Source organism: Spermophilus citellus (assembly GCF_964194105.1).
Source record: "Spermophilus citellus genome assembly, chromosome: 8".
Classification (NCBI taxonomy): domain Eukaryota; kingdom Metazoa; phylum Chordata; class Mammalia; order Rodentia; family Sciuridae; genus Spermophilus; species Spermophilus citellus.
The window spans coordinates 56194463-56213944 of NC_138189.1; the positions used below are offsets into that span (position 1 = coordinate 56194463).

The 19482-nt window shown below is 37.7% G+C and overlaps 1 protein-coding gene across 8 annotated transcripts in view; it reads left to right on the top strand.

Annotated features, from left to right (window-relative positions):
• The window catches only part of SLC4A4 (solute carrier family 4 member 4), a gene marked incomplete at its 5' end in the record, with an annotated part of 343701 nt that overhangs the window by 45092 nt on the left and 279127 nt on the right, over positions 1–19482 (top strand). For all 8 annotated transcript variants that reach the window (XM_081303368.1, XM_081303374.1, XM_081303369.1 and 5 more), the window contains one exon: positions 17588–17767. In XM_081303368.1, coding sequence (XP_081159494.1) covers positions 17588–17767 — 180 coding nt within the window. The remainder of the gene's footprint in view (positions 1–17587; positions 17768–19482) is intronic.

Consider the following 19482-nt stretch of genomic DNA (forward strand, 5'->3'; position numbering starts at 1 on the left):
TGAATTTTGTGCATTTTCTCATTCTTATAAGGTCTCTATATTAAAGGTATCTTTCATTGATTGGTGCCTGGGGCTCATTACATTTCTTTCAGGGCACACTTAGTTGCCTGTTGTTGAAATCCTGAGGCCCAAGTAGGATGATTGTTGCTTTTGGTGTTAGCATTTGGTACAGAACTTCCAAGAATGGAGGCACTCCTAAGTAGAAGTCTTGATACAACAATTGGGAACAGTTCATTTCTATTTGACCCTCCCCTTTTCGCATCTGTCTTCATCTGATGGAAGTGGAAGGACTCATGTTTTATAATGGCTCTAGGTGAAGTTGAAAAGCACATAGTTTTGATGGCATATCTGTGGTTCCAGTGGTTGAGAGCTAAGAAACAAGTGACTTTGTTGTCTAGACTTTTGACAAAGAATCACACATAAAGGGGGGTGTTTTTCTAATGAATCTATCTCATATTTTGATTGTATAAAGAAGGTTGTGTTTGAAAGAAAGCAAAGAGTTATCTGGATTCTGAAAATCTTTGTTTCTGGTACATTTAAGGCAGAAGTGAATGCTCCAGTTAAAGAATCAGGAATTCAAAAGACAAGGAGTTGGAACACCTTAGGTGTATATTTTCAAATACTAGTAGTTATTTTATCTAAGTAATTATTTCCCTTGCTTCTAGGATAAAAATAATTAAAGTATATTGCAGCATACTTGGAAAAAAGTAAACTTAAAACTTCATTTTTTTTTAGTAATCTGCAAAAATAAGATGTATTTTCATTAAGTGATTATTTATGTGATGAATGTCCAATAGTTCTATTACTTTGGATGTTTATGCATTAAAAATACTTCTTAGCATCAGCTCAGCCTGATGCTCTCTCCTAGTTCCGTCTAATTCTGTAGTTCTGAGAAGGGGAGAGAGACTGAGAGTTCACCTTGTTCAACTCTGTTCTCAGTGGGTGGCATGACACTTAATCCACATTCTCAAAACTCAATAGAAAAACCATCATTTGCAAAACTCAGTAAGAATAGAGTGAGTCAGAAGAGGAGTCATCTTTTGTTTCAATAATGAATTTATCTATGTGGTGTATATTTAAAGACCTAAACCTTGTTTTCATATAATTTCCCTCATGTGTTAATGGCTTAGAGGTATATTCTCTAAAAAGGAAACCAAGTGCCCATTTTAATCTTTAAAATAAATTGAATTCTTTTTTGTTTGTTCCTTTTATTGGTTACCTTATGTATGATTTTATAAAGTGAACATTTTGGGAAGGGACTGTATTAGTTTATTTAACATTTTGGCATTTCAGATATTAATATTTGTTTCTGTACCAAAAGCTCCCACTTCTTCCCAGGTGCTTCTAGAGAATTTGTCTGTAGATGACAAATTAACATTACTGGAATGACCCAGAAATGTTGACCATGAAGGACAGCCACTCATTTCAAACACAGATGGGGAAATTGCCAGGTTTGGTTGGGTGAGCCAAGATTGAGACAGGAAGCAAGAATCCCAGGTAGCTATTTGCAAACTGGAGGAAATCCTATGGATATTTTATTCTTTACAAAGTCAGCTTGGATTTTGGATCTGTGTGATATAAACAGATTACTTAATATTCTCAAATTTCGCAATAGGGGAAAAGAGCAAACTCCACCTTATCCTTTGAGATAAGGCCTTGGCTCTGCAAGGCTAGGTAACTCCCCAGGGACCTTGGCAGCTTTGACTTCATGAGGAGGGGCCTCTTAAATCAACTCCAAACAGCAACTCAGGAAACATAAAGCACAGAAAGACAATATGGTCTGAAATGTGTCTCCATTCCTGAAGCCTGATCGGCGGTCTCTTAAAGCTGTTATGCTACCTCATGATGGTTTCCCTTCAAAACTGAGTCCAACAGGAAGTATGCTCCCACCTGTCCGCATGGAAAAATAATGCTACAAATTCTACCATCTACTGAGGGTCACTAAGAGAGGGAGCATTTTTGCAAATGTGTGGAGTTTACAGAAGGGTTTTTTTTTTTGGGAAATAAAAGAAAAAAAGTAGGACAGGGCTTGGGATAGAGTAGATACTAAATATTTGTTAAAAGAACGAATAAGTTAAATAAAGCATATCTAGAATTTATATAATCCTCTTAAATCTTTAAGTTTTTAGTTAGAAACTTAGTTCTCTTAGTACTTTTATCAAAGGAGATGATGATATAGTCTCTAATGATCTTATCCTTGGTATTACTTCTGTTTGATTTCACAAAGATCATTATCATTATATATTTATATTTATATAAATATATTTATATTGATAAGAAAAAGAAACTCTGAAGACACCACTGCTTTATCCTCTTTTGTTGTTTTGCTCTAGCTTTTTTTAAAATTTCTTACATACATCACAATAGAGGATTGTGAGATGGGGTAGAGAGAGAAGATGGGAGGGGAGGGGAGGGGGGATAGTAGAGGATAGGAAAGGTAGCAGAATACAACAATTACTAATATGGCATTATGTAAAAATGTGGATGTGTAACTGATGTGATTCTGCAATCTGTATTTGGGGTAAAAATGGGAGTTCATAACCCACTTGAATCTAATGTATGAAATATGATATGTCAAGAGCTTTGTAATGTTGTGAACAACCAATAAAAAAAAAATTTAAAAAAACCAATAGAGGAGTACATCACGTTTATAATTTTTTTGCATTGCAATTCTTAATACACCTTTATACCACAATTTATCAAATCTCTGTTTGTATATAAGATATGTTGACACCAAATTCACATCTTCATACATGAATTTTGTGCAATGATGACCGTCTCCTTCCACTATTGTTGCTATTCCCATTCTCCCCTTTCCCTCCCACCCCTATTCCCTATCTAGAGGTAATCTTCCTCCCTTGCTCTCCCTCCCAACCCCATTTTATGGACAGCATGTGTTTACTCGCTTATTTTATTTTATTTATTTATTTTAATGTGGTGCTCAGGATTGAACCCGGTGCCTCACACAGGCTAGGCAAGCGCTCTGCCACTGAGCCCCAGCCCCAGCCCTTCTGCTCTAGCTTTTGAAGAGAGAGACTAAAAAGATGAAATGATGGCTTTTGTCTTTTTGGAGGTCAACATTTAACTGATATGAAATCATAATGACTTAAACCTATTTTTTTGTTTAAGGGTTTTAGGATGATCTACTCTTTTGCATTGGAGGTAGTATTCTAAAGGAAAAGTGTGGCCTTGGTAGGCATTTGTTAATAATTACAGTGGTCCAAAATGTAATTGCTGAGAAGGAGTGAATGAAAACCTATCGGATGGGAAGGGAGGGGCCGACTTGGGGTTGGGGCTATTCTGAGCTGTGGATATAAGTGTCCGGTTGCATTTTGCTGACCTCTTCTCTGCCGTTCACTCTAATTGCTCAGAAACAGTGTGTACAGAGGAAACACTTGGGCAAATACTGCAGAAGGAAAAGCCTTCTTAAAAGAAATAATGCATCCACACACTGGAAAACTTTAAAAGAAACCCAGTGAGGTGTTTAAAGGTTGGTATTTGAGTGGCAACTTGGTTTTCTCAGAGCAGCTTGAGTCCTTACAGACCTTTCCCAGCTCCCTGTTTCTTTTTCCTTGCGGCCTAAGCTGAATGCTAGCCAGAGGTCCTCAAGGCTGCAGCACTTAGCTCTGTAGCTGCCTGACACCTTCTGCTGCGTCAGTGAAGTTAAATATGTATATATAGATTTCTTCCCCTTTAAGGAAATCTGATGACAGTTCTATGGGTTTTTGAAATGGGAACTAGACATCATCACTTCCCAGAGTTTTCTAATTGCAGAGAATTCTCTGTTAATACAGTGGGTCTAAAGCCCTCCTGAAGCCACTTTCTGTCCTAAGTGTCAACATTCTTTTATGGCAATAAGCCATAACAAATTGAACATGATACTTGGATTGTGTTTTACAAGGATCCAGAAATTCTGAAATGATTCATTTGCAAAAATTTTATCTGTAGGTTGAGTTTCTTTTTAGAAGCTTCTTATCTGGTCAGACTAGTGAGACATATTGTTTTATATTTACTTTTGGAAGTGTCTACCATTTGTTTTATTCATGTGTTGTTGAAGCAAAATGGCTAAGCATTGGTATGAGAAATAAAAGTTTAAAGCTTTACTCTGGATGAATCGTTGCATAAATGAAGGAAGCAAGTTATAGCTTAGATTTTGGGTTTCTTTCTCTTTGTAAAATGGGAGCAGTGGAACATGCCACTCACCATAGAACTCTTGATAATTACCAAAACCAGTGTTTCTTCTGTACTTGGTGTTAGGAGTAGGAATACTTTGTACTATACCATTCTTCAACCATTCTTCACTCTTTCTGATTGAGACAGATTTGTCCATGATTTTCATTGATTATTACTAATCTAAAAAATTCTAATTGGCTTAAATAATTTTTTCTTTCTTTCTTTCAACTTGCTTAATTCATTTCTCTCAATAACTATCCTTTACCTTCCTAATCATGCTTACCTACTGCTTCCTGAATTGGAAAGGTCAAGCCAGAATGGTCAAGTGAAATTTCCCAGGGACTATTGTCTGCTTCTCTTCAAGTGCAGTCTGATTCTCTGTACGCTTGGATATAAGATATAATTTTCATGGTTAGGTTGCTCTGATATATCTGTTGCCCTTAATTTGTTAAATAGTCTCCTTTCCCAAGAAGAGGTCTATTAAGGTGTGATTGTGTACAGGGTGAAATACAAATGCTGGCTCACTGTCTAACAAAGGCTGCAGTATTATTTCTTCTGCAAAACAGACTCAAGTGTGTAATGTTGTACCATTGGTAAGGATAGAGGAGTCTAATACATGTGTATGTCTATAAACATGCACATTTTACCCCCTCTGCAGCATAGACTAGAATAATTCTGTTCCCTACTGGGTATTATGTAATTTAAGTGCCAATTAAATGGGATTATGCAACAGTATAGAAATAATTCTATATATTCTAGCCTGAGCTAAATATCTCCCCATTTTTATCATCACAAAATTCAAAATCATTGGGGGGAATTGAAAATTGGGCCTGATGAGGGTGAGCAGAGTGAGAACAGAATAAAGATCAGCTAAGGCCCTCTTGTTGCTGTAGTGAGCTTTTATTTTATTTTATTTTTTTATCTTACTTTTTTGGCTGATAGTGAGGTTTGAGGTGAGAGCCTGCTGTGCCAGGGGTTCATGGGAGGTTCTGAACATTGTATCTCTGAGGCTGCTGATTGCCAGGTGGGATGAAAGGTGAAGGTAGTGAGGGTGATGAGTGACATCCATTGAATCAGCAGTATAGGTGACTTAAATAATTCCTTTCTCTGAATAGCTGAAAAAGCTTTTAAATCAGGTTAATTGTTTTTACCTTTCCGTAGAGTTAGAATCAGAAGGCAGCTTTCCTAAGTGCAGTATCCAATATGCTCACCTATCTTTTGATTTTGAAAGGAGAACAGACTTTGCTTAAGCTTTGTCAGATATTATTTTAATGAATATTTTTATAGTGGGATGCTCAATAACTTTTACCAGGCCAGAACTCCTGAAAATAAAATAGGTTTTGGATTTTAGTGATATTGGCCAATAAATCAGTGTTAAGGGCCAGAGTTATGTATTTATAAATTGGTTAAGTCATCACCCAAACCCCCAGTTGATTAAATTTTCAACAAGAAATTCTATCTTTACTGCAAAATAAAGAAAATGTCCTTGATTTAGAATGAAAGCTCGTAATTGAATCCAATAGATGCATGTATTTGGCAAATTAGATCAGTATCTGATTGTTCAGGTTTCACTTGCTTTTTATTCAGGCTGTCCTGTGACTTAGAGAACATGGTGGTGTAACAAGAGTCTCAGGACCTATTTCTATTCCTGGCTCTGCCATTGTCTTTCTGGGCGACATGAGGCAAGTCATCCTCCTCTGATTATGGTTACTTTGTGCAAGGTGCAGTTAATAGTCTATTTCATTATGCTCCTACTAGCGATGCTCTATGAATTCTTGGGTGATACCTGAAAAATACTTTGATATTTGCAATAACTTTGCAATTAACTTCTGAATCTGGGCTTTTTTTTTTTTTTTGTGTGTGTGTGTGTATGCATGTGCACAGAGAAATGTTACACCTCCATCTTCTAGTATTGCTACGAATATAAGTAAAGACATTGAATTCCCCAGGATGAATCCTGTGGGACTTTGGATATTATCTATCTGGATATAATTCATCCATGTCTCACCAGTGGTTGCTGTGACTGCAGAACACTTTCAGACTAAAGCTGAAGTATTGATACCTGGTAATCAACAAATTTGTTGATCACTTTTCCTGACTTGTATAAACTTAATCTAACTCAATGTTGATGCTTTTTTTTCTTTTAAGCTTATCAAAATGGCAAGAAAAGTTGCATGATTAAGCTCTAATATGTTTTTTTTTAAATGGGGCTTACATGTATCATTGAATGTAAAAAATATATTCCAATTAGGGCCACAACTAATATTCAGCCAAACAAGCCAGCCATTATGTAAGGACATAAACTTAGTTGATAAGACAATTTAGAGATTGTATCATGTATGTGGGTGAATTTACATGAGGGGAAATATATCTTCCTTAGAGTAATATTAAATTGAGACCTAAAGGATGAACAGGAATTAGAAGAATAATGAGGGATGCATTCTTGGCACACATGTGAAGACCCAGAGTTGAGAAGGAGATAGGCCCATTGGAGAAACAGAAAGGTTAATGTGGCTGAATCACATGAACAGAGAGAGAGTGGCCTGGAGTGGGTTTGTCCTAGATGACTTGTGGCCTTTAATCATGCTAAAGATTTAGGATTATATTGAGCACAACTGGAAAACCATTGCTTACAGGGTTTTTAAGCAAAGAAATGACAAGACAAAATTTGTGTTCCTAAGAAAGATTTCTTTGACTGCTGGATGGAGAGAACATCCTAGGAAGCAATGTTAAAATTGAGGAGACCATTGCCAAGATTCAACTGAGATGATTTTGTGTAGGACAAATGTAGAGACGAAAGAGATGGAGAAAAATGGGTTGAATCACTTGGATTTACAGATGGGTGGATGGGCAATGGATGGGAATGGCTTTTTCTGGATTTCTGCTCTGAGAAATTTGGGAGATCATCTAACATTTTGTAAGAGGAACACTGGAGGAAGAGCGGTGGAGGATGATAGGAGTTCAGCCTTTTAAATATGTTCTGTCTGAAGTCATGATATCCAGATAGGACGATGGAGTAGGTAATTGGCTATACAGGCTGGAGCTGAAAAGACAGGCCAGGGATGGGGATGGAAATCTGAGAGTCCTAGGCACATAGCTACATTTATAGTCATAGGAGTGGGTGACATTATCCAGAGTGAGAGAACAGAATGAAAAGAGGACTGGACCGCAAGTGCCAACATTTAGAGACTAAGGAGCAGACGTAGAAATAGATGGAAAACTGGGAAGAGGGTGAAGTATCTGAGGCCAAAGGAAGAGAGCTTTTACAAAGGATCTAGGGACCAACAATGCTGAAAGCTGCTGGGAAGTCAGGTAAGATGAGTACCAAATAGGAGCCCTTGGATTTGGTAGAAGGTGAGATTGGTGGTCTTTCTTAGCAATGCAAGTGGCATGGTGAGATGGGAGTCAATTTGAGTGAGTTAAAGAGTGCCCAAGATAAAAATTATCATTATGAGAAGTTGGAAGAGACTTTTGAGATGATGGTAGAAAACTTTTAGCCTTTCCTTCTATGTGCCTCATTACATCTGACCAGTTAAAATGTTTGGACTTATTATAGAATTTTTAGAACTAGAAAGGATCTTAGAGAAAATCTAGTTTAATGTTCTTCCTTACAGATGGATAGATGAGCCTGGAGAAGCTAAAAGGGATTTGATCCAGGTAACACTGGTAGCAGATGTAGTAACTAGGACAAGGGCTTTCCTGGGGCAGTGCTTATTCCCAAAGAGTGTACTTGAGGTCTGTACTCTCTGTGGAGTGAAAGGAATTTAGACGTGGACATGAATGAGAATGAGAAGATGCAATGGAAAGATTAGGAGGTGGAAGGAACTGAAAGGAGAAGAACAAAAGGTGTTGGAAGGGCTTTTGGAAAGGTGAGAGAATGACCACACAATCTGATTGGCCATCATTTGAATGACTCCAGGTAATAAGTGGGAAGACAGATGTCTCCATCAGACCATCTTTATGTGGATTCAAGCCTGTCATCATGGGATATAGGACACAAACATTTCCAGAGAATCACTGAGCTTTCTTTTTCCCTACTAGGTAATTACTACCTTAAAGAAAATTTATTATTGTTGTTATTATTATTTGACTACTTTTGCAGACAATGGAGGTTGGGAGGGGTGAGTGTGGAATTGATACCATGGTAGTGGGAAAGTGGGAAGGAAGGGTGATATTTTTAGGAGCACCAAGAATACTCTTTGTCTCTGTATGTCATTAACTGGTTATTTGGCTTTAGTTGGTTCACTGGAAAGTAAACAGGGTGAAAATGAAGAGAATTCATCATTTCAACTCTAAAAGTATGATTATGTACTGCTGTGTAGGTGAATGTAGTCCCCCTTTTTTTCTGGGTATAGGTAGAAAACTTTAGGCATGAAGATCTTGGGATTGGTCTTAATAAGATTAACATGTCTCTTGCAGCATTTCCCCTAGTTTTTGGTGACTGCTTCAGCCCCATAGCATTATCTGCATCTCATTTACCTACATACAGAATGTGAGGGGAGGGAATTATATGGACTAACATTAGATATTTTATATGTGATCACCCATGAGTGCATTAACTATATTATGGATTATTTGTCTATAGCAACTAAAGACTATTCTTCCTATTGCCCAGCCAGGGTTTAGTCCACTGCAAAAAGAGAAGCCATAAAGGTTCAGAAATGGACAATGTGTGTGGAATGAGAGTATGAATGTGTGCATTTGTGTGTCTAAGTGGACTCTAGGGCTGCAATTGCAAATCCAGTTATCAATGACCATTGGATTAACCATTGTTTTGTGTCTTCCAACTCTATTTCCCATTTATTTGTGCAAATGTTGACCACAAGAAAAATAAATGGAAACTGTTAGTTTTCTGTATTTGGTGCACAGGTAAATTTTGTCTGCATATGTACTTCACATTAAAATTCAGCTACTGTTTTGGGGCTTTGGGGTGTGAGTGTAAGTGGAGGGTTCCTTCTTCCTATTGGATGGCTCCTGTTCCCTCTTTCTGCTGTCCCGCTTAACCTGGCCTTTCCAGGTCTTTTGTCCCTACTGTGTTCTCATCAGTCAAGTTAAAGGACTAACAAACCTGGTTTCAGTCAAAATACAGGACCAACAAACCTGGTTTCTGGATATAGGACTGTGTGAGAGCTCTGAGAAACTGCCCAAAGCTTTTCTTGGGGATTGCCAGGCACTTGCTTCTGGGTGGGGTTGAGGGGAAATTGAGGTTATGGAAGGTGTTCCTTCTGTTGAATGGTTAAACTCTGTACAGTGGCTAAAATAGCCAACTAAGGGACAAGTTAAAATGTGGTTTTGTCCTGCTCAGAGTGAACATTCTGGAGTACTAAGTTCACAAGTTATCACCAGAGCTTGTGGTGGGTGGAAAAAAGGAAAAATAGTGCTCTTTGACTTTCCCTTAGCAAAGGAAGGAAGAAATGGAATCAACATTTATGGAGCACCTTTGTGTACCAGACACAGAAAGAGGTACTTTTCATTCAGATTGTTTATGAAAATTATATCTAGCTCTCTATGCAGATATAAGTATATAGGTACAGATGTATTTTTATATTTATAGATAGGGACATAAAAGATTTTGCTAGAGCAAAATTAAAATTACTTGGAGAATGAACTTTTTACATTACAAAGACTTCAGGAACTGCAGTTTTATAGGGTAAGCTGCTTTTCAGTTCTGTTTATTAATTAGAGCAGGTTCCTAAAGTACCTTTAAGTGGGGATTCTTGTTTTTCGGTAACTTATTTTTAAATAATTTATGTTCGCCATACATAATGGAATTATGTTTCTTTAAAAATACTAATTCAGACTTCTTATGATGCCAGCCAGATTTTGCCTCTATTATCAACCATTAATAATGGAAACTGCAACGGAAACCATCTTAGTATGTGGTTGTGGGGCTCTCACCTTTACCTGAAGAGTATGATTAGAACTCTTTTGCTAAAATAAACACTTGAAAGGCAAATACACACGTTTTCTGAGCTAAATGACAGGAGTCTAACCCCACCCCAAGCTGGCCTCCCCCTTGAGAGGTTTTCTCTGCAGCTGTTTGTCCTTGCCTAGAGATTGTCATCAGCATCATCAAATATTACATATTAAAAGTGCTGTGCTCAGTAAATACCAGGTAACAAGTTGAGATTTCTTATCAGTCTTGCTTGTGGAACCTCAGGTGCCTTGAGGATTTCTGGGAGGGTTTCAGTGTACAAAATTACCATGCAGTTCAGTGGGAAGAAAAGTTTTTTGTTTTTTTTTTTAAGTTGACTTTTATTATTTATTTGCTTGCATGCCTGACAATAAGTGTAGTTGATAGCATTGAAATTAAAATAAATTACTCATCAGTATTTGAAATGATCTATAAATAAACCAAAATATATAATATGTAATTATCTATCAATAATCATATGCATTATTTTTTTTCTATGTAGAAAGTGGCCCTTATCCAAAATATAAAAATAGAAGCCATCCCTTGTCCTGAGCAATAGTATGTATTTAAAGTAAGGACCCTCATATACATGTTTCATAATGGACTGGCTTACCCCCTGTTAACTGCAAAATTACACCATGCCTTTTGAAGGCAGTTTTCTTTTCATGAGCTGGTATTTATGCCCCATAAAATTATCAATGCAGCTTTGATTATATCTTATCATAGCTGCTGATGGACACTCTTAGGGGTTTGTAAATAATAAACTAACCAATTATTTCTATTTCATTATTTAATATTTAGAATTATATATATTGGCCTACATATTGGTCTATTTCTTATTATATAAAGTGCCAAACACACAGCCTACATGGTGTCTGGACTTGATGTTATATTCTAGGTTCTTTTTTTAAAAAATATCTTTTTATTTATTTTTATGTGGTGCTGAGAATTGAACCCAGGGCCTCACACATGTGAGGCAATTGCTCTATTACTGAGCTACAACCCCGGCCCAATTCTAGGTTCTTATGCATGTACTTTTTTTTTTTTTTGAGAGAATTTTTTAATATTTATTTTTTAGTTTTCGGCGGACACAACATCTTTGTTTGTATGTGGTGCTGAGGATCGAACCTGGGCTGCACGCATGCCAGGCGAGCGCGCTACCGCTTGAGCCACATCCCCAGCCCCTTATGCATGTACTTTTAACTGAGCTTTCTGGTCTAGGTAGTAAGTCTTTGCAGCATCTTTTTATGTTCTATCTTCTAGGATCTCTGCTAACTAACTCTTTCATTTTTGTTTCAATAATTAAAAATAATAGCAAATCTCTAGTTCTGGTTCCTCTCTGTTCCTCTTGGCAATATCTATAATGCATTTTAGGCATCATGGCATAAATCCAGGTTATGCTAAATATACCAGGGAAATGTAGTGTTTATCTTATATTTTAGGAATATTGCAGATTAGTTCTGAAAGAATGATGTGAAGTGACATGTCTTGAGGAATCTTTGTTTTGAACTGGAGAGAAACAGAAATCCAGTTTATTATAGAAGGAACAATAATGTAGATAAAGACCATATTTGGAACATCCCTCAGTGTTTAATATTTATTTTTTAGTTTTCGGCGGACACAACATCTTTGTTGGTATGTGGTGCTGAGGATTGAACCCGGGCCGCACGCATGCCAGGCGAGCGCGCTACCGCTTGAGCCACAACCCCAGCCCATCCCTCAGTGTTTAATTAGAGATGTATGTGGGAGGCGGGGGAGAGAAGATGGGGATGGCTGGAGGTGGGGAAAGGTAGATTTCTGAGCAAACATTTTACCTGTCCTTTTGTGATCCTTTAGCTAGAACATAGTTCTGAAATCTCAAGTTAAAAAATTTTTCTAGCTGTCTTTTTCAAAAAGGCCTAGAGTGAAGTGAAAATTATAGTTGAAAAATTGGAAGAGGGAGATTAGTGTGTAAAATTCATGTCATAAAACTATATACCCACTGAAGTTAGCCTGATGTTTGTCTCTTCCCTTTCTAGCAGTAAACATGAGTAAGGAAACAAACAGTTACAAGATTTATAGTATAAATGTCAAATGAATTACCAAAAAATCCTGTCAAAATGGTGATGAGATACGGAGCTCTGCTTGTTACTAACACCTGAGAGTATTTCTCCTGTGGGGTTTTATGGAGAAGACACTTGGTTAGCTAGTGGCAACAGCCTTGATTTTCTCCAGTCTTGCTTCCTGCAGCTGTACAGAGGGGATGATAGCATGATGGCATGAAGTGAGAGATACAGAACATGGAGTAGTTCCTGGCATGCTCACAAGCATTTCTTAGATGGTTGCTGTATTCTGTATGTACAGTGAACACAGCAACATGTTTACCAGAAAGGAGCTCATGAATCCATCCTGCATAAAGAGACTTGTTGTCAGCCGCCAAGTCATCTATAGAATTTTTAAGTTGACTGGTGAATTTTTAAGTTTTTGCCTCCAGGGATTCAATTCTTCCAAGTTCTAAATCATCCTTGGTAGCAAAATGGGTAAATTTGAGAAAAACCACCTTAACTTGGATGGCTACAGGGTCACTAAGTGTTAAGAGTTTTCTGTTTGCCAGAAAACATTGTATCAGCTTTTGGAGGTATATACTCAGATTAGACATATTTCAGGAATCTGGAGAATTGGATATGATGGCTTTACAGTGCTTCCTACTTATAACTAGGGTGGAGCAGGTAAAGATGAGAAGAAGCGGGAATCATGTAGTGATTATTTCTGACAGTCAGAGATAACCAGGAAAGCCACTTTTTTTTTTTCCCCTGTAGTACTGGCTGTGGTGTGGATTGTGAGACACTTCTGAGGCATTGCGAGTTTATTGGGAACTCACACCATCTGTCAGAGAAAGGCTTGTAGGGCACTTATTTAAATGCAGGATGTTGGGTCTCCTGCCAAGTGCAGGCCAAAATGCCCTTTGCCAGCACACCTGCATGAATGCTGTCTGATGTGGGTTCCACTGGTTTTACTTTATAGTTTGAGTAGCAATAATGAGACCATTATTTTAATAACATGTTAAACAATAATGTCTTCCTTAGGAGTGATAGCTGTTTTTAAAAAGTTTTCCTCTTTCTTTTTTCATTATCTTTGGAAGCAGCTTTTCCTGAAATTTCTAAGCAGAGATTTTTCTTTCTTTTCTTTTTTTTTTAAGCCTAAAAATTTCCTTACAAGAGGCAGAGTAACTATCCTTGATTCTTTGAGCATCTTACTATTTTTCAGATTCCTATGGGATCAGAAAGCCTATCTGTCAAGTTGCTTCTTTTCTTTTTTACATGTAAAACAATACCACACCGTCAACCTTTGTGGTTCCCTTAAGAGCTTGCAGTCATTTTTTTGAGTTATAATTTAAAAATAGCCATTAATCTTCATGACATTTCTTCGAGACAGGTAAAGTTACTTTAATGAAAATAAATACTGAGATCCACCTATGATATTCTCATCAACAAGAGTATATCTTCGGCAGGAATGCTGCTCCTGTTATTTAGACGACAGGTATTCTGTGGGGGCAGTAAGAATGCTTCCATCTCTGCTCATTTTACTTTCAGTGTTTTTGTTATTTGGCACATACGGCTTACTAAATATTTGGTCATTACTTTGAGAAAGCATGCCTACTTTACTCCACCCACCAAAGCAAGGCTGTCTTGCTCTTTCCTCTCATGGGCAAAAATGTGAGTGGAGAGCAATTGAGAAAGTAATTGATGAAGCAGGAGGTACTTACTGTCCCTGAGCTCCTAAAGATCTTCTTTTCATAACATTGTTTTTTATTGGGACATTTTTTTTGTTTGTGCGGGGGTGTACCAGGGATTGAACTCAGGGGCACTCAACCTCTGAGCCACACCCCAGACCTATTTTGTATTTTATTTAGAGACAGGGTCTCACTGAGTTGCTAAGCACCTTGCCATTGCTGAGACTGACTTTGAAATTGCCATCCTCCTATCTCAGCCTCCTGAGTTGCTGGGATTACAGGAGTGCGCCACCATGCCCGGTTGTCTTATTGGTGCATTATAATTATACACAGTAGTGGGATTCATTGTTACATATTCGTACATGCATGTAACATAATTTGGTCAATTTTATTTCCTAGGACTTCCCCTTTCCCTTCCCCTCCTCCTTCCCCCTGGCCTCTTTCTCTACTCTACTGATCTATCTTATATTTTCATGAGATTCCCTTGCCTTCTTTCCCCCCTTTTCCCCTCTGGCTTCCACATATGAGGGAAAACACATGACCCTTGACTTTTTGAGTCTCGTTTATTTCATTTAACATATGCTCTGAAGTTGTATCCATTTCCCTGCAAATATCATACTTTAGTTCTTTTTCTTGGCTGACTAAAACTCCATTGTGCATATCTACCACATATTATTTATCCATTCATCCGTTTATGGACACCCAGGCAAGTTCCATTGTTTGGCTGTTGTGAATTGTGTGGCCATAAACTTGGATATGCATATATCACTAGAGTATGCTGTCTTTAATTCTTAAGGATAAATACTCAGGCGTGGAGTATCTGGGTTGTGTGGTTGTTCCATTCTTAGTCTCTTAAGGAATCTCCATACTGATATAAAGGTCTTTTTAACCCCAGAACCATGTTCCTCTCCTCTGCTTGAATGCAAGATTGAAGAGGAAATTTTAGTTCCATGATATATGGGAGGAGAAGGAATACGCTGCATATTTTGAATCTTAGCTCAGTCTCATGATTTCCTCTGGAAATTCCTGGAAGGTCAATTATCTTTCTCACAGGGAATATTTGATTTTGCCATGCTGTAAGGTTACCCATAAAAAGTTTATATCCATGTGAGGTAGGGGATTCTGACTTCATAGAGGCCATCACTAGAGAGTATAAAAAATGCCTAAGAACGGTCATATGGGTTAGGAGTGGGAATAGGGAATGACTGAAGATGACCATGAGGGATCTTTTTGGACTGGTAGAAAGATTCTAAAATTGGATTGTGGTGCTGGTCGCACAACTCTGTAAATATATTAAAATCATTGAATTACATGCTTAAGATGAATGAATCTTATGGTTTCTAAATTATACTTCAATAACACTGATTAAAAAAATGCCTGGGGCCAGGATTGTGGCTCAGTGGTAGGGCACTCGCCTAGCACATTCGAGGCTCTGGGTTCAATTCTCAGCACCACATAAAATAAATAAATAAAATAAAGGTATTGTGTCCAACTACAACTAAAAAAACAAATATTAAAAAAAAAAACCCTGAAATTTGGGATCTCTTGAAAGGAACTCCTGTCTCTACTGGGTAGCCAGGTGTCATAGTGCCATAACTCTCTGGAGTACAGCATCACATCTGCTGAGATTACTTAATATTCTCAGGGAAAGTGTGGGAGGAGGAGATGGGAACAAGGTGAATCTGCCACAGGGAGGGTGCCTGTGATGACAAAGTGAACTGAACCACAAGCACTAAGGTACATCCCTTTCCAGAATTGAAGGCTCACTCTGAATCACCGTGACTCTTTTGTTAGGTTGACAACAGTGCTTCATAGTTGGAATTCTTACCTTAAAATCTTGTCAGCCCTTGTAAACTGCCTTGTAAATGACTCGATCAAATGTACAGCAAGGAATTTGGATAAATATGTTACGTGTTTATGTATAATGTCAATGTGACTAATGTAACTTAATTACCATTTTTTTTGTTGGGTTGCCATTATTTAATAAAGTATAGAAAATATTTAATGAGATAAATTTTGAGAAAGATTTTCTACCTCTTAATTTTTTTTTGTGTGTGTGTGTGTAAATGTTTTCCTAATTCCTGAATGAAGGCAACCCAACTTTCAGTGTTTGATTTACTGAAGAAATGGGTTGGCTTGATTACTTGTATTGTTGAGACTTGAGATAAAGCTGCAGGAATCCCTCAGTAACTGGAGGCAGGAAACAATTGACACTGTTTTTTAATTCACATTGTTTCTGAGACATTTCCTACTTCCTAGTATAATATAGCTTTCCCATGAGAACAATTTGCTTACAAATGGTTAGACATGATACATTTCTCATTGGCACACATTCTGTGGGGAGAATGTCACTGTGCTTTATAGTAACAAGTTGCTGTGTTTCTGTGAGTGTTGGGGTGGGGGCTCTGTTTCATGGAGACTTGCTTGCAAATTCATTATTCCAAGTATCACATATTTTCTTTTGAACACTGACCCATTCACTTAGGGTTCTCCATCCCTTAGCTGGACTCTTTCTTGAAACAGCACATAATTCTTTTGACCTTGCCAATTGAATGGAATAGCCTCGTGGATTATGGTGTTTTTAGATATGCTTGATGAGTTACCATGGAGAGCCGTTCACAGCAATTGACATGGGAATACTTCATGCACATGGTGGTATGTGAGATAATCTGTGGCATTGTAAAGTGTCATCAAGGAGTAATTCCAGAAATGGGAAATGAAACCCACAGATGAGATAATCCAATATAATTTTCAGTTAAAAGTGTGTACACACTTCTGAAATGATCATTCCCACATTCAGAAGTTATGCTGTATATAAAGTGAAAGTAAAAGTTTCCCAACTTTTTTTTTTTAAAGATGTGGAACTTCGAGTTCCCTTTTTTTTGTCTTATCAGATTTTATAAAAATAATACCTCTTGTCAGTTTTGCAGCTCCTTCCATCTAGAGAACTGAAAGCACTTCACAATCTTTTTTCCTCATGCCCTTCTCTTCAAGGCAATTTTTTGATGGGCCGAGTTTATTTTTATCATTGCAACAACCAGTTTTTAGAAACTTTTGGAAACGAAAAAAGAAAAATGAGAATGGCACTGTAGCTGACATTCATTTTAGCTGTTTCCTAGTGTGAACATTTGAGTATTTCTAAAATCTTCTCTCCAAGTATGTCTTATTTTTCTCAGTTTGTCCCAATTCTAAGTCTCTGTTCTGCTGATTGGGTAAAAAAGAAAAAAAAAAAAGAATTTATACTGTAAAAGTTTATCCTCAGCAAGATGACTTTTTGAACTTGGAGTTAGATCTTTATTTTTGCAGCCCCAACAGCTTCTTTTCCAGCATCCAGTCAAAATAATCACAGTGTCATGGAAGTTAGAACCAGAAAGGCCTCGACGGGTTCCCAGTGCAAGCCTCTCCTTATCTAAATGATGAGTTTGAGGCCCACAGTGGTTAAGAAACATGCTGAAGGTCATAGAGCTAGTGTGTGGCAGAGGTATGGCCAGAATCAAGGATTCCTGATTTCTAGTTGGGTATTCTTTGGTTTTCTTCAACAAAAGCCATCTATCTGGACAGAGCTGGAGCACATCTTCAGAGAATTCTAATGCTACTCAACAGGTTGAATCACACACTGCGACTAACTAAAAATGGGGAAAAAATTCAGTTTTTCCAGTTTGAGTTAGTCAAATATAGAATAGTAACATTGAGTTCATAGACCATTTATCTGGCCTGTGGATCTTGTGTGATTTGTATGCAGCAGAGAATATGATTTAGAATGACTAGTGTTTGTGTACTTTCTTTAGGCCATCATACCATCTATATTGGGGTCCATGTGCCCAAGAGCTACAGGAGAAGAAGACGTCACAAGAGAAAGACAGAGCACAAAGAAAAGAAGGAAAAAGAGAGAATCTCTGAGAACTACTCTGACAAATCAGATGTGGAAAACGCTGATGAATCCAGCAGCAGCATCCTAAAACCTCTCAGTGAGTACTCTTTGGGGCTTGGTGCCTCCCTCTGCTTTCCTGCCCATCCTTGGGAAAGACCCTGTCTAGAATCCTGCAGCTAATAATATGTCTGCTCTAAAGGTGAATGTCTTTGGAGATGCTTTTCTTGTGCTGGTAGATTTATCAAGTCATCTAGAAGATTCTGAGTTGGTCAAAAAAGATCTGACAGAGTTTAGGCATAGTTGTGTATTCTACATTTTGGACAAGTGAAATAGGGCAGACTGTTACTGATGGTGTTCAACAGTGACTGTAAACTCTTAAAATAACTTTTTGGATTTATTACACCTGCTTAGAAATAGGTTGCATTGAGACAGTAGGTTAAGATGAGAGTGTATGCGTGTGTGTGTGTGTGTGTGTGTGTGTGTGTGTATTTATATCTTTACAAATGTCAAAGCTGTAGATGACATTTAACTAAATGGTTGGCTAGGTCAATGATTTGAAAAGGAATAGTGGAGAAGCATCCTATCACTCAGAGAAGAACATAGATGACACAGCTCTTGAAATGTTGAACATAGTAGAAGTCATGCATTGTGTAAAAATGTAATGAAGAAGAGAATAGCAGGAGGTCAAAGCATACCGCTAGACTCTGGTGATAGAGTGAACTGTGTGTTTAAGGCATATGTTTATGTTGCTTTTTTTTTTTAATGTGGGGAATATTTGGCTGCACGGATAGCCTTGTGGCTGAAGTGAGAATGAATATGTGCAGCAGAAACACATGCCAATTTTGGGAGATTCCCCAACAGGAGTTACACAGTGACAGCTTTTCTTGTTGGCAGAGCTCTGTGCATTCTTCATTTCTTTGCTACAGTTGCAGAAATACGGACCCTGTAATAAAATGCATTATGGGTGGCATAGATAAAGATCGAGTTCAGTCGTTGCAGGTGATGACAGGCCAAATTAGAATGAACAGCTCAGGGGTGTTGAAAAGTGAATTTATAGAGTTAAATTAAAGAGGGTGTGAAGTGCAGTGTTGTGAATTTTTGACAGTATCACCCCTGGAACTGAGCAGGTGGCTTAGGAATCTAGAGAAGTACCATGTGAGAGAAGTCATACAATTGGGCCAATGAGTTACAGATTGGAGTTTGGAGGAGAATTTGGAGATGGACCACTAAACAGAAAAGATGTTGGAATAAATGTGAGACTTAGAAGGTAACAGAGGGCAGGGGAATAAAGTTAGGAACTTTCCACTGGAATGCCAAGGGAAAGTCTTTCTGGAAGGGATCCTTCAAGTAGCAACCAAAACTATTGGGTCAGTTTTGAGCATAGTCCTTGAAATGCATATAAAAAGCCCACAGTCAATACTTTGGAGGAACAAAAGATAATACCCTCTTCCAAATAAATTACTCCAGCTTGTTTTTTTTTTTTTTTTTTACTGTCTGTTTTTGGTGAGACTTGAATCAATATCAGAGGACTCTTCCCAATGCACTTGTGATCTGTTTTTCTCTTTTGTAAGTCATCTATCTATCTGCAATTTAAGAAGAAGAGTATATCATCTCTGTTGATATTGAAAAGGAGATTCACGTAGACATATGGGCCAAGGGATTTTAAGATGATAATTATGTACCAGCTTTTTAGGAAGTAGTGACAATACTCAGGTAATTAGGAATGAACAGATCAGAAAGCTGAGTCTGAATATCTGTCAACCACAGAAGACTGTTGCTCTCTGTGGCATTTGAAGGCCAGTTTGAGTACAG